The sequence below is a fragment of the Drosophila rhopaloa genome, unplaced genomic scaffold (assembly GCF_018152115.1).
Source record: "Drosophila rhopaloa isolate 14029-0021.01 unplaced genomic scaffold, ASM1815211v1 contig_163, whole genome shotgun sequence".
NCBI classification, from domain to species: domain Eukaryota; kingdom Metazoa; phylum Arthropoda; class Insecta; order Diptera; family Drosophilidae; genus Drosophila; species Drosophila rhopaloa.
Genome location: NW_025335043.1, coordinates 12,264,761 through 12,288,970, shown reverse-complemented (window position 1 = coordinate 12,288,970; position 24,210 = coordinate 12,264,761). Strand labels below are relative to the sequence as shown.

Genomic DNA, 24,210 nt, shown 5'->3' with positions numbered 1-24,210 from the left:
GCTCTTCTCTCTGCTCTGCTCTCTCCCTGTCTGCCCCACTGCGACGTCGACTGCGCTGCTGGCGCTCATTTTGGGGCAGAAGCAGTAGAAGCAGTGGCATGCGTGTATTTACGAAGCTACGTGGAATGGAGGAGAGTCCGATTGGAGCGAGAGAGTGGAGCTGTTGGAGAGAGCAAACCAAAGAGAGCGAGAGAAACAGCTTTGAGCACTTGTTGAGCTTATTAAGGTGCACCGAAAAAAATAATATTACGTATACGCTCCAATGACCATTAGACCTAAAAAGTATTCTCAAAAGTAAATATTTTGAGAAAAACTTGTTAACTGTCTAAGAATTTGAACCAAATTCAGGATTACTTTTAAATAAACAATTAAAAAATAAATAGAAACTAATGAAACAATTACGGCATTTAAATATTAACTGGCTTATTAACTTTAAATGAACCCAAGCAATATTATGACCTGAGTTCAACTTTCTTTATTCAATGAAATTCTGCCATTCAAAAATATCCCTACTGCGGTACAGAGAAGGCGGGCAGCACCTGTCCCACACACTCTCCAAATCCAATGCGCAGTCCGTTCTTCTCACAGTGACCACGGATAATGACCTCGTCGAAGTCCTGCAGGAACTTCCTTGTCTTGCCACCCGGAAGCTCCACAGTTTTGGTGCCCTTCCAGCAGAGCTCCAAAAGTGATCCATATGAGTCTGGAGTCTCACCGGAGATAGTTCCGGAAGCCATCAGATCACCGGGTCGCAGATTGCATCCGGTGACTGTATGATGAGCGATTTGCTGCAGTGGCGTCCAGTAAAGGTGCTTGAAGTTGGACTTCGAGATGAGCGATTCGTTCTGGTCGGAAGCTTGAAATGATACATAAAGAAATCTACATTGGAAAAAGTCCTTTGAAGAAGTATTATCGTTTCGCGACTTACGTTTCAAAGACACCTCCAAATTGATATCAAAATTGAAGGGAATGTTCTGCCGCAGATAGGGCAGAACCTCTGGATCCTGAGGGAAGTTGTCTAAGAGGAATGGTTTAAGGGCAGCTGTGGGCACAACCCAGGGTGAGATGGTAGTTCCCATATTCTTTGCGGTGAAGGGACCCAACGGAACATACTCCCACTTCTGGATATCCCTGGCACTCCAGTCGTTCATCAACGTGAAGCCGAACACATTCTTCCAGGCCTCGTCTACGCGGATGGGTTCCCCAAGCTGATTGCCTTTACCTCCGATAAAGAAGGCCATCTCCAACTCAAAGTCCAGCAGTCTGCAGGCTCCGAAAACAGGTTTCTCCGCTCCTTCGGGAAGAGTTTGTCCCAGTGGACGACGGATGGGAGTTCCGGAAACCACCACGGAGCTAGCACGACCATGATAACCCACCGGCAAATGACGCCAGTTGGGCATCAGAGCATTATCCGGTCCTCGGAACATAATACCCACATTGGTGGCATGATGGATAGAGGAGTAAAAGTCCGTATAGTCGCCAATCTGAGCAGGCAGATGCAGCTTTATCTCCGACTGAGGTACAATGGAACTAAAATAAGAGGTAAAATACGATTGGTGTTAATTATGCTATTTGTATTATTAAAATAGTGCCCATATCACAAAGCCATACTCACACCGCCTTCAAGTCCACATTCTGATCCAGTTCAGAACCCTGTGCCAAAAGTTTTTGAGTCTGTGTCCTCACCACATCCCAAGCTTCAAAGTCCAGTCCCATAAGCTCATTCAAAGTTTCTGCCTGCAGGCTTTTCTGAACTTGGGGAGGATACAGCTGCGATACAGCTTTCAGATCCAGGACATGCTCTCCAATGGCCACACAAAGACGGTGAACTTTCTATGGGTGGTGACAAGAAAAACATCATATACGATATACAGATACGATATGATATGGGGCCTTATCAGAGCTGGTCGCTGGGTTATTAAAGATTGGATTAGCATATTGTTTTCGTAAACAAACTAGTTTGTGTTGGATGATGTATGCAAATGTTATGCCCCAAAGCGGTTTCTGTTCTAGAGTTGATTTCTAGAACATGTGGAACGGTCTCAAAGTCACATGGAAAATAAGGCAACTTTAGTAAAAATTGTAGTATATTACAATGTTTCAAAGATTTTAGTAACTTAGCTTAGGTGTCAGATGTCTCTGTTGGCTATCTCTATATTGTGTTCGAAAACAAAATGCTCATTTTCACTTTAAATTCATTGTTTGAAAACTATTTGACATCATATTGAGGCTTGCCTTTTAGGTACTATTCACTCACATTGTTGTCGGTTGAGAAGACAGCATAGGGGAGATTTTCCAGGGGAAAATCACTGCCTGCTGGCACTGGCACAAAACTCTGGGACATTTTAAAAGCACTCAAAGTGGAAAACTTGGGCAGGTGGGTGCGAATCAATAAACTAACGCAGAGAACCGAAAAAAATGTGCGCGGAGCCAGAGTGAGCTAGTTAACAACTGAGGGGTCTCCACTCCACGATCCGCTTTTATAGCTTTTCCAGACCCGAAGATCGCTCACTTCTCTTAAGAAAACCAAGCCCCCAAAGCAAAAGAGAACTCGAAACCTTATAAAGAGAAAAAAACACAGATTGCGCTTTGGTTACTTTTATTTACCCATATATTTATATATATAATATATTCATTTGCATTTATATAGATGTTGGAATAATTCTTGTTCTGGTTTTGATTTGGATCTCTGCAAATACATATACATTAATTTATACATACATAAAATGAGCGTGATGCTGGATAAACTTAGATAACACGCTTTAAAATACAATATATGTTTAATTTATTTTTATACCATTAATCTTTTATCATTGCTGAATTGACAAACGAGTTTTGTGCACAGGTGGAATGTAATATGTCTGATTGTGTTCTTCTGATTAGGGGCTTTCCATTCCAACCTTTCTGGACCAACAACTGCAAACTTAAAACTTAACTGAAAACAGAATCTTCCAACATTCGTAATTGAGTTTAATTGACACCGGGCATATATATTTGTCAGCCATTTGCTGGAAACTAAACTCCAACTAATTCGATTATACGTATTCATGTCTCTATATATAGCACAGTTCGATACATGGACTAAATGGGATCTGAAGCTCAGATCCCGTCTCTTTGGTTTTGTCTATACAATTAACAAGCACAGGTCTCTTTCGATCTCGTTTTTATAAAGGTACGCATGGCCATAGATATTTGCAAACAAAGAAAAATCAACGAATTGAACTAAAGTCCTTAACTCTTCTTCATCTTCTCCTGATATGTTAAGATAGCGTTCCAACAGTTTCTATATCGTATATATTTCGTAGTATTGAGTTTGGGGCTGGGACTGTTCCGTGTTTTTTGGTGGTGCGTGTGTGGGGCGGTGGCTTCTATGCTCTGAATTCTCTACCATTATTTGCGGTATACATATAGATATTCAAATATTACTTATACTCCTCTTCTCTCTGTCCTTCGATTTAGATATAGTTACCAACGAACGGAAATGAAACGCCTCGATTATACATAGTTTTCTTTTTTGTCAACTCCGGGACGAACGGATAACGACGGTTAACGAATAACGGTTAACGGATAACGGGATGAGAAATCGTAAAGGAACATCTAGCAACACGTTATAGATACAAACAAATGTACATTCAACATTGAACTCTGATGATTAGCGGGATCTCTATCCCCTGCCTCAATTTTCTGGTTTTTTCATTGCGGTCTCCTGATATGCTTTTACCTTAATGATACTTCTTGGTTGTGCGACGTGTCATTACCAATCCAAACCGAAACGAACCGAACCGAACCGGACTGAAACCCCTTACAAGTCGTCGCCCAGACGATGGATCTCTTCCAGCATAAAGTCCACATCCGCCTCGTTGACCGCCGCCGATGAGATGATCGAGCGGAAGAAGTTGGGTCGCCGATCGTCGGGCTGGTAGCCCACCATCAGCGTTCCCTTCTGCATCATGCGGCCCTTGATGATGGGGCAGATCTGCAAGGATAATGCAGACACATTAGAAATTAGTTTAGAATAGGCTAGAATATATATTATTCACATTTAATAACACATAAAAACTGATTTTGAAACCAAAGGGATATTACTTATAATAGTTTATTAAATTTCAAATAAATATTATATCTGCTAAGAATTTACAACCGTTAAACTGGTTAATCAATCCAAGTATAAAAGTATTGAAATAGCTGCATGCTAATATATAAACTTGTATTTTACAAAAAAATAATACATTTATAAGCCAATATCTTAATATATCAAAAATAATAAAAATTATAACGTGAACAAAAATAGTCTTTAAATTTTGAAACATTAATATATGAAATACAAAATTAAATGGTTTAAGACTATAAACTATGCTATATCTGGCTAAATAAAAGCCCAAATCTGGTCCTGGTATTTGTTTTTATCTGTATTATATCCCTTGTCTTACCTTTCCCAGCTCCACCTCCTTCTTGGCGTCGTGTGGTACTCCTCTCAGCCGCTTGGGCACATACCAGAAGGAGACATTGACGCACTCCGGCTCGAGGATCAGGTGGAAGCGGTCGGACTGCTCCCGGATGCGCTTCAGCTGGTACTGGACCAGCTCCATGAGGCGGTCCTGCTGCTGCTCGAAGCCCTCGGTGCCCTTGGCGCGCCACTGGAGCCACAGCTTGAAGATGTCGTTGTGCCGGCCGCACTGGATCACCTTGTCCCCGGTGTCGTAGCTGATGTCGTACTGCTTGTCGGTCATGAACAGATACTCCGCGGACATCTGGTTGCAGCTGATGAGGAGGCCCTGCGGAAAAGTAAATCGATTCGGGATGAAATCTCTCACTCGCACCACGTAACTCCGCGTCCATAAGTCAAGTTGAAATTTTAATTAAAATACCGCCTGCCAAAAGACGCAACTGTGACCGATGGTAACATATTGCATGGGATGTAAAAAAGTCAGGGTGACTCAGCCAAATGCGGCACGAGCTCGTCAAAGATTTCATTACGCATTGTGTGCGACTACCCTGGCCATTTCGCTCCTCTTTGGCAGGACGAACAACAAGGAATTGTTCGGAGTACAATTGGAATTCTTTACACAAACATTGTTCGATGTGCATCCAGAAGAATGTTGGCCAAGCCGGGGGAAAGGGACAGTGGATGAGGAATTTAAAGCATGGGGTTGGGATAGAGGTATGCCTCGAATTTGTTTCACTTGGCTTGATGGAGGGAATGGTGGAGCGATGAACTTTCAACTTGCCTGACAGGCCGGCCTTTTATTTTAACTTGTAACTTTACTGAAACCATATTCGTTTAATACTTGCCAAAAACGTTGTTTTCTCATTGTGAGCTACCAACAAATTAAACAAAATGAAAGCCTATAGCCTCTGCAGACCACATATTTTTTAGTAACAAGTTTTCAGTAGCATCCAAGGGATATCAAATTTATTTAACCCTAATATCAGCCTCAAAAAAAGTCTACAAAGTTTTTGTGAGGTGTTAAATAATAAAACAAATTTTGGCTAACAAAATATTTGTAATCAAACGGAATTTTAATCCAAAAATGTTATTTTATCTATTATATTAAATTAAATTTTTAAAAATGAGTGTTAGGGCTATAGTCCTTGAACTCTATAGATTCCCTGGGTATAAAATATATTATCCTGTTTTTGTTTTGCTTTAACCTTATACTTCTTATAATTAAACCATTTTAGACTAAGCTATCGATATATCAATGAAGAAGTATACTTACATCCTCCTTAAAGTGGATCGTGGAGCATTGGAGCAGGGCTCCCATGAGCTTGTGGGGATTCCAGGTGACCGAATCGGCGCTGCAAGAGTCAAATCATAGCGTTAAATGGACATTCAATTACGAATTACAAACAATTAACACTAATCTGCCGCAGTGCGGTGCCAACCCCATTCCCTTAAAAAGCCAACCCCCGCTGTGCGACAAGAGGTAAAGAGGGGGAGGGATACAAGGAAGGTCCTGGCAAGTGCCATAAATTGTGGCAATTTCAGGCCGCAGCACTTTAATTGAATTCAAAAGAGCGAGGACAACCCCCGTGGGCCTTTGGAGGGTTGACAGTTAAACATCCCTGGGGGAGCTATTTACAGTTATGTGGGCGCAGTCTGCGTGTGTATGTGTGTGAGTGTCCTTGGAAGTGTGCGTGAGTGGGTGTCTATAAACATGATCCTTATGGAGTGCCTGGAAGTATGCTTCACTTTTTTATACACCGTGTTAGCTTTGGGAAAAGGGGTGTATTATTTAGGTGGAAATCAGACTTTTAAACGGGGTACTATTATTAAATAATTATATTTTAAATGTCCATGTACATTAATAGCAATAACTAAAAGTCTTTTCAAATGAGTTTTAAGCATAAATTAATTTTTAGAACATTTACTAAATACTTTAGAATTCTGAAGGTTTGTTTTATCTTATCTGACTGTTTTTATCTAACTACGATTTGAAAATAAGAAAAACTCAATATGTTTAAGCACAAGAAATATTTATAAGTAACAAATATTTTATTTAAATTTATGAAACATATTTTATTAGAGGGGTATCTAATAGTCTGAACCTTTTTCACACCTAATACATATTTGGTTGTACGGCGGCATGTAAACTTTTAAGACGAGATTTTGGTTCGATTGTTTTAAGTTTGTTTCCAAAACGAAACTCAGCGGATTTAAGAGCCTCTGCCGAGGCCTCCATCGAAGTACCATTAATCAGAGTTGTGTAAGCCGTCGAAGGCCGCAAAATGTCAGCTGCATGGGCATTTTAATGATTAATTCGCGCTGAGAGCCTTTCAATTAAGGAACTCGATTTGCATGCCACAGCAATTCGTGGCTTAGGATCCATTCAAACTAATTGAAGGCGAACGCCTGGGTGATGGATGGACGGCTGGATGGGAGTGGAGTGGAGGCGGAGCAGGAGGTAACCTCCAGCCAGGGCAATCAATTCGGAAGTGTTTATGGAGTCTGCTGCTTGACCGCAAGCTGTCAATACTGCGACAGCTGCACTTGCCGCATTTGCCTAAGCTTCCTGAAGGCTGAGCTGAGTTAAAGATGTGGATATGGATTGGTGATGTAAATGGATTGGAGTTGGAGGTGGAGTAAAGTGCATTTCAGGTTGCGACTTTAAAATTAAAAATTCCTCAGCCGGGGATGAATCCCTGACTTGCCCTCTCATTCATTGTTTGGCGTAATTGTTGTGTAAGTAATGCCCATCCAAAACACCCCCCTGGGTTAGATGGATTGCTTGGGAAAGGGGCTCTGGAAATCCACTTTGTTCATTTGTTTGTTCGGGCCAAAATGCACTCGGCTTGTGCCTTGTAATCCCTGTAAGCTCTGAACACCTGATGGAGGCACTAAATGACAAATTGAGATTTTTCCCACATGTTCGACTCGAGTCTGTCCTTCGAGGGGAGGGAAACCGAGCGATGCGGGCTATTTGGAAGCATTTAGATTTAAATTCACCCGACCCGGGAAGAGATTTCAATTTCTGTTTTGACTGGCCGAAAGATGAGGGCGCCCAAGGCACAAAGTTCATGTCAAGAACGATGATGAATGAGAGCAACAATTGCTTGGGACAAAAGATAAGGTTTTCTAAGGGGTTTTTAAAGCACTTCAGAAGAACTTAAAGGAACTTGGAAAAATGTATAGCTTAAAGGAATCCTCTAATTTTTTTATAAAATTATTTTAAGACTAGAGGGAGGGACAGATCGACTCGACTGGTGATGTTGATCAAGTGTATATACAATTTATTAGTCGGAAGTGAGCCCCTAACTGGGTTGAATATTTTTGGCAGAAACTATAATACAATCTGCACGAAAATGCGTCAAAAAATGTATCAACGTTAATATGACAAATTTGAACACAAATTTTCAGAGAATCAAAGAGGTTTGCCACTTAAGAGTCGACTTAAATTTAAAATAAGGTCAAATTTGAATACAGATCCTTTGAGACACAAACCACAAGTCTTAAGAGATATGTCACTTTGAAATTGTCTTAAATTAAGTAAAGTTAGAAACCTTGGAAGTCCAATTGTGGGACATATTCCAAACCCTTCATAACTTACCGCTCAACACCAGAGAATCTGGGATGACGATGCTTGCGCGACATCAACAAGCCACCGCCCCAAGCAGCCTGCAAAGAAATTAAGGAAAAAATAATACAAATAAATTTAATATCTTTGAGATCAATAACTAACCATAAGTTTCAAATTTAATTTTTTTTTAATGTTCTTCAAATTTTAAATCCTTTTGTATATTGTATGAAAGTACTTACATCGATGTGCATCCAGCAGTTGTATCTCTGGCAGATGTCTGCAATCGTGTTGATATCATCGAAGGCTCCCAGCACAGTGGTGCCGGCAGTGGCGTTGACAAAGAACGGGATGTCACCCTTGGCCTTGCGCTCCAGGATCAGGCGCTCCAGCTCCGAGGTGATCATCTTGCCGTGCTCATCCGAAGGCACCACAATGCAGTGATCGGTTCCCAGTCCACAGACGGCAGCACATGATTTAATCGAGTAGTGGCACTGGTCCGAGGTGAACATCACCAGGGTTCCGGGCAATCCCACCGAGCCGTGCTCCTTGTAGTTCGGGAACATCTTGTGGCGAGCCGCCAGGAAGGCATACAGGTTGGAGATGGAACCTCCGGGGGCCAGAATGGAGTCGCCGCCCGACCAGCCGATGATCTCGCGCATCTTGGTCAGCACCACATTCTCCATCAGGATGAAAACTGGCGCAATCTCGTAGGTGAACATGTTGGTATTGGCAGTGGCCGTCAGCCACTCGCCGGCCATCGAGATCAGGTCCAGACCATTGGACAGTTGGTTGAAAAAGTGGGGATGTCCTGGAAAATACAAAGAAAATTGAGGAAAAAAATCTCCACTTAATATTCGCACAGTAAAAATAAATATGAACCTGTCAAAAATAAAAGTTTTATTAAGCAAGTTAGGGAAATAAAATACCATATTTCATTTTATATGTAGTAGTATCATCAACGTTTATTCCTACTTATTACTCCTTTTCTATTTTATAATAAGTTTTGATTTCCAGCTCACTAAAATTTAATTTTATATAACTTTTAATTATTTATAATGGGTTCATGTACAAAATATGTATTTTTTTTTCTTCTCTTCTACAAACCCTTCTTTCAATGTTAAGATCCTTTCCTTAATTAATATTTTTGAGTCGGAACTAATACTTGTGTCACTTTGTATGTGCTTGCCTAATGTAGCTGAAAATGCTTTCCATTTAGCAACGGCTGTCTCTTCAAGTCACTGGGACTTTTCTCGCTTTTCCGAGTTTTTCTAAGCTGACAGCAGATGTGCCTGGCAGCAGTGCTCCCTTCACCCATCAGCCTTCATCCCGAAGTTCTCTGCCTCTGTTTTTTGTTTTATTAAAAATATATTCGAGGGCAGTGGCAACTGAAACAAAGGACGAGCCAAAACACGGCTGACTGGCCTCGAAAGGAAGAATATATAGAAATAGAAGGAGGACGATGGAGACCGCCGGAAGTGCATATGTTCAAGGGCAGACGGTTGAAGGTCCTGGCCAATCGATGGAGGAGGCTAGTCTGCTCTGATTCCGCAGAACAAGTTCAGCCCTGTAATCCTTAATCTCCTGCTCCTGCTGAGCTCTATAAATTGCTCATTTATTGTAGCTAATTGCGACTTGCCGAGCTTCGATTTTGGGGTGCTGGCTGTGGAGAGTGGGGCAAAACTCCCACGAAGAATCACAAAATGCTTTCAGTCACCATCAGGATGCTGTCCAACTCCCCAGTTATTCTCCCCTCCACTTTGAACCCTTCGGCGTCTGTCAGTTCACATCTTGAGTGCCATAAGTCGTGTGATTAAAATCCCATTGCCCACAAGGCTAAATCCACCCACAGATATAAAATATATATGCACAGGGAAAAATTTTATTGTACTTACTATAAGTAAGCAAATAAACTTCATCTTAATAGTGTAAGCTTACCCTAAACAAATGAAGTTAAGTCCAGATATTAAATCTCATTCTTTAATTTTACCAAACCCCTTTATTATTCAGTTAATTGCTTATGGTGCTTGCCAACATTTGTTTTCAGTGTACAAGCTGACAGAGCTTCGGCATCCAAACATTTCAATTTGCGCATGTGGCCAGGATATTCTCGTTGGAAGGACTCGAATCGAGCGGAGTCACCCTCGTCCCGGCAGCCATTCACTCGCATCAAAGGATCAGGAATGCAGCGAGTCAGAAAATAACAACGGATTTTGATTAAAGCTCCCCTCGTTTTTATGGAGTCCTCGGAGAAGGAAGTCGTGTCCTTCGTATCAGGTTGCCAGTCTGACAGGGCGCGCATTATGTGAGATTACGGATCATAAATGGGACTCTTATCGGGTCTTCCCTGCGGAAGGCAAGCGCGAAAAAAGGACTTGACAGCACTATCTTTTGGAGAGGAAATTGTGTGCTTATTTTGATATTTAAAATATTATTTCTATTTTATGTTTGACAACCCAGAAACTTCCTATCTTATTAAAAACTTATTAAGGCAGGCTTGCACCTTGTTGGCGCCCAAAACCTGATTTTTTTCTGGAATTTATTTCTTGAAAAGTATGGTAGGTGTGGGAATAAAATTTTAGCCAGTTGTAGGGTACAGTTTATTGAAGCTACACAATTTTTTTGAGTGCGATCCAAGCGAAGGGGGGAGGGGGAGTACCGAACAATGGCGGCATGTCCGCGAAAAACTCGTCCTCATGGCGGATTTTTTGGAATTTTAAGAAATAATCTGAAACGCAAAAAACGAATATATTCTTAATCTGTACACTTGCTCGCATGGCTTGAACTAGGATAATTGAAAAAACATAAAAAATGCAAAAATTATGAGCTTTTGAAAAAAAAATCGGTTTTTTCCTCATTTTTTCGTTACTCATTATTTTTTTAAATAAACAATTTTTAATATTTTCAAAAGATCCTAGTCTATACCATGCACATACTTCTGAGGAACATGTATAAAAAATTTCATGACGATTGCTCAATTTTTGCGGCTTGTACGACTTCCGCCAACTCGGAAAACATGGTTTCGAGAAAAACGCGTTTGATAATTTTCACTATAATGGCAACGCGCTTGACACCGGTCCACCAAACGGCCGATAACTTTCGTAATTCAAGAGATTTCGACTTGAAATTTTAGGAGAGTAAAATTAAAACATGTATGTATCCGAAACTGCAAAAAAAAAAAATTTGATTTTTTTGACTTCACAAGGTGCAAGCCTGCCTTAACTCAACATTCTTTTAACAAAAGCTTACTTCTTAATCACTTTTTAATGAGATCTGAGCAACTACTTTGGAGCCATTTTGTGAGCTCATTTTAATTATGTTGCCTTTTAGAAATCCTTATGAGAAAACTAACTGAAACTCTAACCAAAACTTGAACTTGCCACCATGCAACATGGGACTCGCATCCTAATTACATTCTTTTCCTTTCCCAAAAGTTTCCCATGCAATCTGAGCTTATTCAGTTGCTGTCCTGATTGCGTAGAGTTTTAATTCAATTTTTGGCAAGCCGAATGGAAGCAGAAGGATAAACAGCAGCAGTCTCATTTCCTGCAAAGAAAAGCAACGCCTGTTTCCTAGACAAGGCCGCAGCTTCCGGGGGTGGGTGGTATTCCTCGGGTGGAGTGGGTGGAGTGGGTGGTGTGGGGTGGCTCGAGTAAATACGCTTATTATCGATACTCCAAACACAATTGCGGTCACGTGCGAGGACTGCACAAACATCGGGGGACAAAGACAGCGACGGACGACTGCGAACATACTGCCTCTCGCATTAATTTTCAATGAAATCAAATCAGCAAGGACATTCAAAACAAGCTAAAGGAAATCATAACACAAGCTCTCGACTTTTTGACACCTTAGAAATTGAAACTGTGCTCCGTTATTAATTTATTTTATGTATATTTTATTTAAATCTTTGTTTATATTAAAATATCATAAAAGTCAGCTTACATTATCAATTTGATTGCTTTATATATATATATCAAAAATATTATCTGTACAACTTGGAATACAAATAAAAAGATAAAGCAAAATCCTTAACATATATGTTTTTCACTGGGTAAAATAACCATATTTTTAAACTTATTGATATCCCCCATTTATTACCCAGTAGTGGGTATGAAAAAGTTAAAAGTGAAACGTGCGAATGACTTTTGGCTGCTAAATCCGCGCCCACAAAGAACCCTTTGCCTGATTTATGATTGATGGCAGACTGAATCGCAGGGGGATTTCATTCCCCGAGGCGAGTGTTTTTGAAAGGTGTAAACAAGCCGGGGCCGCAGCTCAATGGGCCATAAAATGGCATTGTCTGCTGTCTGCTGACTACATCCTGTATCTCCCCGAGTGCCATCAATATGCTAATGTGCTTATCTAGAAGGCTGCACACTTTGTGTTCTAATACGACCGCAAGGTCCAGAGGCACGCGTTCTGCTTTTGCCCTTAAAAAAATATGCCAGGGACAAAAAGCATATGCTAAGCAGGGACAAATTTGATTAATCCCCAACTGAGCAAACTTTACAGGGTGATGATAAGGATGGAAATCAGGAAGCTAAGATCACCTTTGAATATTCATCATGGCTTTGGCTTGACAGGATTATTGTAAGTCAAAATTATTTTTAAATTACTTTACCAACAGCAGCTGTATAGTTTTAATAAAAATTTCTTACAATAGACTATTAGTTTTGGATGCATGTTAAAGACTTATATTTTTTTTTTTTAATAACTATTTTATATCTTAACAATTTGGGAGATATAATTGACTCACCCGTCTTGACTTGGTACTTCAGCGTGGTGGCACAATCTTCGATTAGTTGCTGCAGTGGCAAAGCGCGATCGGGAACATCCAGATCCAGGAGTCTCTTCATGTCCTCGGGATGGTGGAAGTCCAGGACCTTCTCATTGCGGTCGTTGGTGGCCTTCACAAAGTCCAAAAGCACATCGATTACCTTCAGCAGGAACTCCCGTGTCTCCGGTCCAGCGCATACTGTGGTGGGCATGAGATCTGGATAGGAAACACAAAAAAGAGGGTGCGGAAAAAACCAAATGAGAATCTCTTATCGGTAAATATGAAAAGCGTGCCCCGCCGCTGACAGGAAAAATGGTTTTCCTCTCTTATCGTGATATATGGCCATTATTATTGCAATGATTTGTGGGGAGGCAGTGTCGTAAAAAAAAGATGACTGGCTTTGGGACAAGGTAAGTCGAAATTCATCATGGACAAACTGAGATTTCAATTATTATTTCGGACTTTTTATAGTCATTCACTGAGAAAATTTGTTAGGAATCTTCATATTACAAAGATATACTACATAATATTTTAAATTTTAAGCAAAAGTAGAAATACGTTAAGAACAGTTTACTGAGTATTTATGGTTTTCACTTTATCTGGTATGTTACAAAAACTGAAACTTCTGGAATTTGTAAAGGAACCTTTTATTTACTTTAAATTGGTTTATGATTACTTCAATAAGGTCTTAAAGAAAAGGATTACATATTAACAGTTTTTATCTTTTAACTAAAACCTTTTTCCATAATTATTGTAATAAAAATCTTTTATCCTTTGGAAACGACGACAAAATGGCAATAAAATTAAATTTTGTTATAGTGTAACATTTTCTCTTCAAACTTTAAAACTTGGGATTAAAGTACTATAAATCAAAGCAAAGATTATTTTCCAACTAGCCAGATTTTCCTAGTGCACCCTTGTGAGTTGTACATAAATATCCTTGAATGTCCTTGCCATTTTCTTTCTGCGGTGGCTGCAATTAATTACTGGGGCTTTGCTTAAGCATCAGCAGCAGTGGCCACTAAGCCACCGAGCGAATGGGAGCTGCTCCATTCGAAGCTCGCTGGAAATCAATTGGAAACTTAACGTTGCGCATGATTACCATTTTCAGCGAAGGACTTTTGGGTTGGAGGACAAATTGTAGCAAACTCAAAAATTCCTCGAGCTTATGGCCAAGAAGTTAAATAAAATTTAATGTGCTCGACTGGGTGCTACAGTGGGTGCTCAGTGTCAAAGGCAGTCGGATTGTGAATCCTGCGAAGGCATTAGGAACAGCCGTCACACACGAGTCCTGGAATCGAGCGTGAGCAATATCCTGTGACTAAACGGTTTATGTTTGTTGGCCTTTCAATTTGAGGCACGCGTCTGCCGCCTCGGGGCGAGTCCTGCCACCTTTTCTGGTCTTTGGAATCGAATGGTGGTGGATTTGTTTGACTTTCTGTCTGTTTGTTTCGTGTTTGTCGAGGAAAATCTGTTACAGGACAACAGTCGCCAGTTTCACGCTTCAGCAGAGCCAACGCAACACACACGAAACAGGAGCGAATTGAGGGCAGAGGAGCTTCCAAATGCAGGGCCATTTATCAAGGACATGAGTGTCCTGGACAGCCCACTGCTTGTCCATGTCCTCGGCAGCAGACTCCTGTTTGCCAGCTTGCCCATTTTCTGTTCGAGTCCCTGGCAGTGTCAGTTTAACACTCGTTTATTATTTGCCCAGCCAAAAGCGATTCGAGTGCAACTATGCGGAGGACCAATATTTGCCAGGATTATTATCAAGGCGAAGTAATGCCCCTCCGAAACATGTTCATAAAACATCTTTCGTGTGCAGGAATGTGACAGGCTTGAAGACGACATTTGGAGAATAAATCTTGCTTGTCAACCAAAATTTATTTCTAGTCCCTGTGCAATTTATGATTAGCACAATAAGCTTTAATATTAATTATTTATTGATATTTATTATTCATTGATAATAGGCAATATTTGTAAGAAATTATTTCCTTGGCCACAATGTACAAGCAGAAAATATTTAAGAATTTTTTTATAAGATCTTTGTTTAAAGTGAGGGCAAATTATTTTTTAAACATTTTGATGTATGTAATACTAATTACACATTCTAAATCTATTTATTGCTCCTATATATTTTTTTAAGAAAATGTACATATTTATGTGAGTCTTCTAAAAAATTATAAAGTCTAATTTCTTATAAATTTTGTATATTTAAGCTAAATAATTATATTTTTCGAATTTACTTTCGCAGAATATTCGTAAATTTACCAAAAAAAAAACAGTATTTCTCATATTTTTTTGTAAGTTTTTTTTATTTTTAAATAAATTAAAATAAGTACTCACCATAAGCCGTCAGTTTGCCCGTCCTTTCGGACAGCTTGTACCCGTTCGGATTGAGCGACATTTTCTCCTCTGCAAGGATAAGAAGTGAGAAACGATATAAATTACTGAGAGCGATTACAAAGAATGCAGACTCTGCTGTAAGTAAGAAAAATGGAGCTCGGACAAATGAAGTGAGTCAATGTTATGCAATCGACCAAAACCTGAGGGCCCCGAGGCAGGTGTTACATAAGTCCTTCCCCCCGAAAACCCCTCCCTCCATCCTCCATTGACACCAGCCCACACACAAATTGCATAACCAAGACAAACAAACAAACAAACGGTGTGAAAATGCAATGGGCGTGCAAATAAACAGAGTGGAAAATGGAATGGGGAGTGGGGTTTTGGGTTTGGGGTTGGGGGTTTGTTACAAGGACAACTGAAGGGCAAGCTCCAAGTGGGAGGTAAATATGTAGTATATACATATACACTGATTTCAGGGCCCCTCCTTTCCCTTTTGGCGCCATCTGCTGTTGCGCAGTAAGTGCTAAGCCAATTTCCTGCGACTGTAAATATATACGTTTATATATATCTCTATGTAATTTACATAGGGATACAGACAGCGCGACGGCTGCAATTAATGGCGAAAACCTTGGAAAGTACGAAACTTATGCAACGAAAGTCAGACAATAATCTGGGGAGTCTTACCGATAATCCTGCGGATATCGTCGATATACTGCTTGAGATAATTCACTTTGACTGTGTGCTGGTGGCGACGAATCACCGACGAGGCTTTCAACCAAAAAGTACTAGAGGAATGTGCGAGGACGAAATGTATCGAAATGTATCTCTAAGATGGAGCTGCGATACTACTTGTGGTCTAAATTAGCGACAACTTACAGAGTTCCTTCAAGACAACAACACTGAAAACACACTCGCGGGACGGAGCTGTAACTCGCTGATTAAACGGACTTGACTTGGCAGAACTGACTGCTGAATTAAATATAATATATATATAACTGCTTTTAATATATATCTTGTTACTTTCACTGTGTGGAAAACTTAGGGAACTGAGCAGCCTACACTCGCTGACGATCTGCGGAGCTATGAGCAGCAGCATCCGACTGGGCTGCCTACGAAGCTTTTCAGCCCCACAAAATGGCTGCCCACCATCTCTTGCATAACCTTCAACAACACGGCAGAGGAAAATGCGGGAAATTCTCTGGAGTGACGTCATCGATTTTTCGGCAACCATCTTTGTTGAGCCATTGGGCGTGGGCGGAGCTTACACTTTCGCCCCAAAGTATCCAACAGATACACACCAAGGCATAAAATATGTGCGCACGCCTGGAAAATACTAAAAACCGAACAGGGAAAAAAAATGGGTTCTATGGAGGAAATAAAGATTCCGAGGGGGCGACCAAATGAAAAGCTAATTAACAAACTAATTTTGCCACTGTTTCTGACATTTACAATGACCCACAACTTTTTATGAGAGTTCCTGCCGAATGACAGCGAAAACACATCCATAATTACTTCCATTTCCCCCATTTCGTATGTGTTTGAATAGATATACTCTGCATATAGAACGCGAAAACATAGAATCTAGTATATAGAACAAAATGAAATTTGGGTCAAAGCTAGGCGCTCTCCCCCCTCCCTCTCCCCCAGCCACTTTTTATGTGCAAATAAGATATGTATCTGGAAGTGAAATTGCATCATTTCTAATAGAACGCTTTTCGTAGCATACTTTTGAGGGCCTGAACGCATATGGGAATGTTATGTAACTTGGAAAAGGACGAAGGCGAAAGGAGCAGGGGCTAAAATGACGTCCATCAAAGCGGAGCAGCTGAAACAACGAGAGCAGTAAAAACACTGTTCCCACGAACAGAGCTCCTCGCACTCTTATCTGACATGGAGCAGCTGGCCAAGGATGTCTTGGTCCTTGTGCGGGATCCACTGCGTCAGCATATTCGTTTCGAAGGCTTTGGCACTTGAAAAGTGTCTTTCGATGTAACTGATTGCAACTTTAGGGGGACATTACAGTAGCAATAACTCTGTGGAAAAACCTTGTGATCAATCTTTTATTTAATGCCATTTTTGCTAGACTTACAAAAAAGGAAGTAGGTGCTTATTTAAACAAGACTTCAGCCTTGAGTTGGTTTAAGAAAAACCAACGCAGGCTCTCAAGGAAGCAATAACTGTTTGCAAGGACCCTATCATCATTTCATGGTTAAGAATAAAAAGTTAAGTGAGCCATTTTTTCATACCCAAAAGAAAATCAATTAAAAAATCATTACTTTTAATGAGGCAACAACTGTTTTGAATTACCTCATTATCATAACTTTTAAGTGGGCGGTACTTAAAGTACAGCAACAATGAAACAGAAAGATTTTTCAATGCAACTATTTAGCCCTTTAATTTTAAAGATTTTAGATTTTTAACATAATATTTAAATAAAACTGCAATAAAAGTAACACCATTTAGCTTTAAAATCACGTGATTTAATAAGGCACTTATTTATTATAAATGTGCACACTTTAGCTGTCATTAACCCACCTGAAGTAAAGTCTCTCACTAAACCCTTTAGCAAAGCCCATCCATCACAAGTGTCAGACAAATATTTTCGATAGCCAACAACTTATGGTATTTAGACTGACTAAATATGGCGAAATAATGTAGGTGCTTATCTGGAGCGGCATGTGCTACCAATAATAATTAGGCACTCCGAACTTATCGCAGATTTTTGGACAAAACCAGACGGAAAAGGGGCCCCGGGCATATGGCGATGGAAATCTGCGATAGCATATCCACTGATTCGCACTTGAATCAATGACACCGGCAGATAAGGCCATCAAAAGCATTTATTATTAGCTAGTGGGATTTTGGCATCGGCTTTCGTTTTGGCCAGAGGCTCAGTTCGCCAACTGCTACCATTTGGATCGGACAGCTTTATATAAATCCAGCCGAGTTAAGAGTTTAAGCATTTCAAGAGGAGCAGGTGTGGCGTACAATTGGATTTAATTGAGTCGAACTTTTGAAAAGCACAGTAAGTTGTAAAGGGAAACGGATACAGAAGCTTACATGGCAACAAAAGGACAAACGATTTAAAAATATATTTTTAACCGATGCTTAAAGTACCCTAAAATGCCTATAGTTACTATATAAATTTGTCCTTTGAAAATATTTTATTTAATAGTTTTATTTGGAAAATACTATTAAAGATATATATTTTGAAACTATTTGTATAAGTTTCTTGGATTATAAAAATCTAATTGGAGCTTATTTTTTTCTTAATCACAGAGAAAGTCTAATAATAAAGTAAATGTGTAAGTTAAAATGGTTATGGTTAAATGCATTTTAGAAAATTATTAAAATGTTTTAGAACTAAGATTTAATTTCACAAATATGCAAAGTCAACTATTTTTAATGAGGGTACCCTCATTCCTTAATAGTTGAAAACCTTTATTCCAGAAAGGTGTAATGATATTGAAGTTCTGAAGAACAAAAATAAATAAGCACCCACTATTTTAATATTTTAAAAAACTTCAGAGTAGAAAAGTCACAAACACCCTTTGAAAGGGTATAGGAAGTGAACGGATTCGTGCAATGAAACAAACTATTGAGCAGAAAATAGGATACTCACCTGGCTGTGATTGCGAGTAGCGCAAGTAGGCCCTGTAACCCAGATAGGCGAAAATGTTTGGAGTTTAGTGCCACCCACGTAGGGGAGTGGGATTGTCGGGAAGTTGACTCAGACAGGGAGTTGTTGGCCAGGGCGAAGCGTCCTCTTTCGCACTCGAGTTTGAACTGCGAACATGGGACCAGAGAATGCTCTTCACCCGAGGGCCATAAACAGGATTCAGGCTGGGAATGGGAGTTTCGGTCTGCTCCTGTCTGCTTAGCCTGTCTTTGCGCTGACAAAATAGGATTCCAGCAGGTTGGTTAGCTCAGGTATTTTTGTGAGGTATTTTAACTGAACATGGCTTTCAAAAGCGTCGCTTGGATGCCAGGAACTTCAGCTAAGAGACTGCCGATTGCATAACCCTTTTGGGTTTGGCAAATCAAGCGCATGAAATTCGGATAGCAAATACTCGGGATAACAATGGAGAAGGGATTAGGCCCTGGGGTAAAATCCCATGAGGCTGCTTTTTGCTGCCTATTTTCGAGAGCGCGATAATTGCATTTCGAGCACAATTGCTCCTATTGTAAGGGGCCAAACAGTCTCCATTTTGGCCCAGTCCCCCAAGGATAACACGCCCCCCTCCCCCCACAAGCCATCCGGAAAACCCATCCCCCAGTCTTGTAATCTGGCCTTCTCTTTTCAGCCCAGCGATGGGAAAGCGTGTGGAAAAGCGACAGGAAAAAATGGGGAGATATGGATTGATTCGCGGCCTGCTATTGGCCATCGTCCTTATACTTTCTGCGTCGGCGCAAACAGTGACGTCATCGCCGGTGCCGAAGGACGACGCTTTGGGGGATGCTGCGTTGCCATCGCAAACAGCAGCCAAAATCCTTGAAGACGTCCAAACCATCAGCGCAGTTCAGGATTGGAGTTTGCTGTGTCAAGAGCTCTGCGGGTAAGTTCGGATAAACAGCAATCCAAAACTCTGGAAATTACCAAAGTTAATAGAGTTGGACTTAACCGACTCAAGTGTTTGCTACAAGTGTAAAGTGTTTTCCCAAAAAATACGAAATAATATTGATAACAAAAAAGTAACACAAAAAGTGCGTCGGTGGCCATGGAAAATCATTTGCGAAATGCGACGGCTTTTCAAGTGGGTTCTATCGAGGGTTTCCCGTAATCTCGACTGTCAGGCACTTATAATCCACATTCCTGATCGCTTGCTATAACTACTACTTTAAGTGGGAAATACCGTCTACAAGTTTTAGTCATGTGTGTGCAGAAATTAATAGGCAAACGGTAGAGTTTGAAAAGTTTAGTTTTAAATTTAAATTTGAATTTTAAATTTGAATTTTCAAGAACTCAAGAAAAATTATGTGGGAATAGCTCCAGACAACTATATTTAGTAGTTGTATATATTCAACAGTCGAAATTTCATAGTTCGAATCTCTGAATAACTCGATCAAACAACAAATTTTATTTGCGCGCCAAAAAAAGTCCTATTAATTTTCAAACCCAATAATAACAATTTTTTTCATAGTATAATGAATTGTTAAAATAAATATAGTGCAGTTTATTAAAGTAGAAAATTAATACTGTTTTTCTCACTTTACCAAGGTTTTTATTAGGTTTCTTGTAAATATTGGTCGACGACGTTGCCAATCTTATCACAATATAGTAACATATATTTGTTAAAATGTACAAAGAGTTTTTGATAATAGTGAAATTCATGATTAAGATTGTTATATTAAGATGCAAACGCAAAAGACAATTGTACTAGTCAAAAGTACAGACAGATAAACGAATGTAAGTTCTGGCGCTGTATTTCTAAATTAAAAAAAAATTGGTTTAAACTCAGTCTTACTGAAACTAGAATTTGTTGTAAAAAGTTAGTTCAAATCCAACGATTTGGCTTAAATTATTTTACACGAGATGTTTTGCATTTGTCTTTCGATCTGTTTCTAGGCAACTTTGTGGTAAAGCTTTCTTTAGGATCCTTTTTATCTGACACATTTATTCGACTTGAGAGTTCCTTTCATTTAACCATTATCTTGCTGATCCTTCCAGAGCTGGCCTGGGCGTTGCCTCAACGCCTGATGGGGCCAAAAACCCAATCCTGAGACCGGAGTTTGATGTGGCCAAGTGCCGGCAACTGTGTGGACTGCCTAGGGGTAAGACGAAATTAATTTATATAATTGTTAAGTTCCCAAAAATGCTATAAATTTAATTAAGAATATATTTTAAAATATTTTATTGCAAACTTACATTTTTTAAACCTTGATCATAGTTGATCCTCTATAAAAAGATTTTCTAAATGTAAACGTTAAAAAATGTCACGGACTCCAAAAATTTCATATTTTAAGCCAGATTGAGTTTGAATTTGATAATACTTTTAAAAAATTGTTATTATCAAATCTAAAACTTTTTTTAAGAGTTCAAAAATGTTATATATTCTATATTTCACATTCCTTATAAATTTTCGTTTGAATTTCTTGCAGGTGTTGTGGGCGACTTGGTCTGCTCGAGCTTCTGCGAGCAGCGAGATCGCCCCCTGCCCGGTTGCAGTCCCTGCCAGCAGGAGGAGCGCAGGAGGCAGGAGGAGGGCGTCCGGGTGGAGGGGACACCGGAGGAGACGGCCAGTGGAGTGCAGGGCGGTCCAGCACACGGTCCCAGTTCCGAGACGAACATCTTACGGAGAACGGTCGACGCAGCTTCCGTACCTCCTGTAGTAGCCGGGTTAGATACGGACGCCACCACTCTGGCTCCGGACTGGAACGAAGTGTGCAAGGTGCTCTGCAAGACTGGCGATGGCGGGTCTTTGTGCAACTGTGATTTATCGCCGTTCTTCAGCTGAGCGGTCCCCACCTTCCTGAGGGGATCGCTCCCGATGGAGGCGCTAAATCACAAACCCATTATATATAGATCGAGAATTATATGACGTTTTGTTGTTCTTTGTTTTTGGACTTCAGTTTAGTGCTAGTGTTGTCTTTATAATGGTATCCCATATGAAAATGGTGTTCCAAATAACCGATATCGAAAATCTTGTTGAAAAAAAGTTTAGTTCAATACTGTAAGGATAAGCAAGAAAACTATAGGAAAATCAAAAAAAAAATCATAAAGAGAAGAATATATGAGGAGGAGGAGAGAAGCAAAAATTCCCTATGCGAATCAATTAATTTGTAACTAATTTCAATTTAAAGTAACTGTAGAAAAGTAAGCGAAGGGCGGGGGTGAACCCCTCCCCCTCGAAAACAGCAGAATCACACAGGGCTTCCAGTGCGCCGCCTCGGAGGATGAGGATCCTCAGCCAAAGGGGATCCGAACTCATCCGTGGGGGTCACAACCCATATTTAAGTGATTAGTCAAGGAGTTGGACTAAGGAGACATATGAAATGAAATCAACAACCAACTAATATCAATGTACACAACATATCGTGGTATACACTACCCAAAACCCACTCATTTATTTATTTGCATTAACATTAAATCCATGGTTCGATGGAATCAGCATATCAATTTAACACCATGAGGCAAAAACAAGTTGGTATCCAAAGAATTTCCTTTGTTTTGGCTTACAAGTTATTGATGAAACAAACGCGTTGAGATATTAAAATCAGCATCAATTATGAGAGTCGCAATTAGGCCACAATTAGCCAACCAAGAGTTTAGTGTTGGTTACGGCCCATAAACACATACAATTATACATGTACTAACTAACGAAAATGTAATTGGTCTATATATATCCACACAATGAGTTGCGATTGCAAATCAGAAACTCAGACGGGCTAAACTGGATCTACCAGACCCGTATAATTTATATATGGTATATACATATAACAACTGTAAACCTTAGTTATCATAATATCTAGGTGTCATATTGTTCAGCATAAATAATCGCATATGAGGTATTATATGCATATTATCTGTGTGTTTGGAAGACATTTTTTCGCATTGTATGAAATGGAAGACAATTTCAGCAAAACGCATTCTGGAAGACATGCGTTGCGGCAGCGGCAACAAGATCGGCCATCTGCCATTAGTCTCTAAGATTTTCTATTATATAATAATACCATTTTCGAACTCGAAGATATAGTCAATACAAAAGCACACGTTGTTGTGACAAACGCGACGCTGTGACTGACAATAATTAACTATAACTTAGGAGGAGAACAGCAGGCAAGGAAGTTCACATACTCAGTGTCTATATACCAGTACTATTGATAATATTAACCGCGCACTTATCAAAATATATTAAAAACAAATATGTATTGCACCAAAGTTATTACAGAGAATATCGCAATGTTTAAGGCAATTTTCAGAGCACATTCATTGATAACCTAATGCGGCTTCAGTATGTATATCGATGTGTAGCAAGTTAATCACTCAGTAATAAAATATACGAAATGCACTTTACATTTATGTATATGTATATGTGTTAGGCGTTGCGTTTCTGCCATGAATACAACGGCTAACGAACCGATCAGACGGATTATGCCGGAATAATATCCATAATATTTATAACCAACAGACACATCATCATCAATTACGAAAACCGAGTCGAAAACCGTTTCGAACCGATAATACCGTTTCGCAGTTTCGTTTTTTTAGTTTTGTTCTATGGCCGGGCAATATCGTAGCCGGTAATGTCCGATGTCATAGTCAAAATAACACAAACAAATAATAGTTTTAAAGGCAATTTCACAACAAATAACCAAGCAAACAACTACACAACCAAATAAAGGCATTATTATATTATATACGTTAAATGTTGTAAAGCCCCTCTTAACAAAAAAAAGATTATAATTGTTTTCTTGGGTAGTCAGAACGGGTTCCAACCAAGAAAAGATATCAAAAATGGAATTATTAAGTACATTTAATTAAAATGCTATATTTTGATCAGAGCATGCTGAACTTGTAAGCATAAATGCTGACATTTTAACATATTTTGGAATTTTTATTCAGTTTCTAAATATATAATATTTAATTTTTTTCTGTTCATAATCTGATCCTTTTTTGTAGTTTCACTTTATAATTTGAAATCCCAAAACTGCTTTACTGCTTTAATCGGTGTAAGCAGTCCATAACCGCTTCAACTACCGCAAGCAGTATTTGAAATAAAACCGCGCGAACTCCTAAATACTGTTAATCAAATTTGACATTCTTAACATATTTAATTTATATGCTGAGATCTGACAAAAAAATTTAAGCATTTTTTTTACGTGCGGAGATTAAAATATATTAGGTTTTTCTGTTCCTTTCTTTCGATTTTATTATTAAACAAGTCATCGGAAAATTAGAAATAACTAACATGAAAATGGGACAAAATTTTGATCAACATTAAATTGAAAATTTTAAATGCAGATTTTTAGGGGACCGTATTACCAATCTTTAGAGGTATGCCACTTTGGAATCGGATTAAATTTGGTAAAGTTATGGACTCTCGAAGTCCAATTTTGAGTCAATTTATT

At 39.5% G+C, this 24,210-nt stretch overlaps 3 protein-coding genes across 4 annotated transcripts; 1 reads left to right on the top strand and 2 right to left on the bottom strand.

The window, feature by feature from the left end:
* Positions 1-426: 426 nt before the first annotated feature.
* Positions 427-2,435, bottom strand: LOC108044312 (fumarylacetoacetase). Its single transcript, XM_017123289.2, has 4 exons — positions 2,258-2,435; positions 1,616-1,833; positions 929-1,530; positions 427-856 (listed from the first exon to the last, which is right to left on the bottom strand). The coding sequence occupies exons 1-4, from the start codon at positions 2,342-2,344 to the stop codon at positions 510-512; spliced, it is 1,254 nt and encodes a 417-aa protein (XP_016978778.1). The 5' UTR covers positions 2,345-2,435; the 3' UTR covers positions 427-509.
* Positions 2,436-2,582: 147 nt separating this feature from the next.
* Positions 2,583-16,204, bottom strand: LOC108044318 (glutamate decarboxylase). 2 transcript variants are annotated; one of them, XM_017123305.2, is made up of 9 exons: positions 16,018-16,204; positions 15,826-15,926; positions 15,142-15,210; positions 12,775-13,011; positions 8,258-8,826; positions 8,049-8,116; positions 5,721-5,799; positions 4,431-4,775; positions 2,583-3,976 (listed from the first exon to the last, which is right to left on the bottom strand). In XM_017123305.2, the coding sequence occupies exons 3-9, from the start codon at positions 15,200-15,202 to the stop codon at positions 3,803-3,805; spliced, it is 1,533 nt and encodes a 510-aa protein (XP_016978794.1). In that variant the 5' UTR covers positions 15,203-15,210; positions 15,826-15,926; positions 16,018-16,204; the 3' UTR covers positions 2,583-3,802. The 2 variants fall into 2 exon arrangements, with proteins under 2 accessions (XP_016978794.1, XP_016978793.1); XM_017123304.2 differs by lacking the exon at positions 15,826-15,926.
* A 3,241-nt stretch (positions 16,205-19,445) lies between these two features.
* Positions 19,446-23,539, top strand: LOC108044319. Its single transcript, XM_017123306.2, has 3 exons — positions 19,446-19,697; positions 20,810-20,913; positions 21,241-23,539. The coding sequence occupies exons 1-3, from the start codon at positions 19,453-19,455 to the stop codon at positions 21,594-21,596; spliced, it is 705 nt and encodes a 234-aa protein (XP_016978795.2). The 5' UTR covers positions 19,446-19,452; the 3' UTR covers positions 21,597-23,539.
* Positions 23,540-24,210: the final 671 nt, after the last annotated feature.

Excerpts from the sequence above, each read along its gene's own strand:
- LOC108044312 (XM_017123289.2), bottom strand. The coding sequence starts at position 2,344 with ATGTCCCAGAGTTTTGTGCCAGTGCCAGCAGGCAGTGATTTTCCCCTG. Across the intron at positions 1,834-2,257 it reads TCTTCTCAACCGACAACAAT|AAAGTTCACCGTCTTTGTGT; the intron begins GTGAGTGAATAG and ends CACCACCCATAG. Across the intron at positions 1,531-1,615 it reads AATGTGGACTTGAAGGCGGT|TTCCATTGTACCTCAGTCGG; the intron begins GTGAGTATGGCT and ends CTCTTATTTTAG.
- LOC108044319 (XM_017123306.2), top strand. The coding sequence starts at position 19,453 with ATGGGAAAGCGTGTGGAAAAGCGACAGGAAAAAATGGGGAGATATGGA. Across the intron at positions 19,698-20,809 it reads CTGTGTCAAGAGCTCTGCGG|AGCTGGCCTGGGCGTTGCCT; the intron begins GTAAGTTCGGAT and ends TGATCCTTCCAG. Across the intron at positions 20,914-21,240 it reads ACTGTGTGGACTGCCTAGGG|GTGTTGTGGGCGACTTGGTC; the intron begins GTAAGACGAAAT and ends AATTTCTTGCAG.
- LOC108044318 (XM_017123305.2), bottom strand. The coding sequence starts at position 15,202 with ATGTCGCTCAATCCGAACGGGTACAAGCTGTCCGAAAGGACGGGCAAA. Across the intron at positions 13,012-15,141 it reads GGGCAAACTGACGGCTTATG|ATCTCATGCCCACCACAGTA; the intron begins GTGAGTACTTAT and ends TTTCCTATCCAG. Across the intron at positions 5,800-8,048 it reads AGATTCTCTGGTGTTGAGCG|CGCCGATTCGGTCACCTGGA; the intron begins GTAAGTTATGAA and ends TGACTCTTGCAG.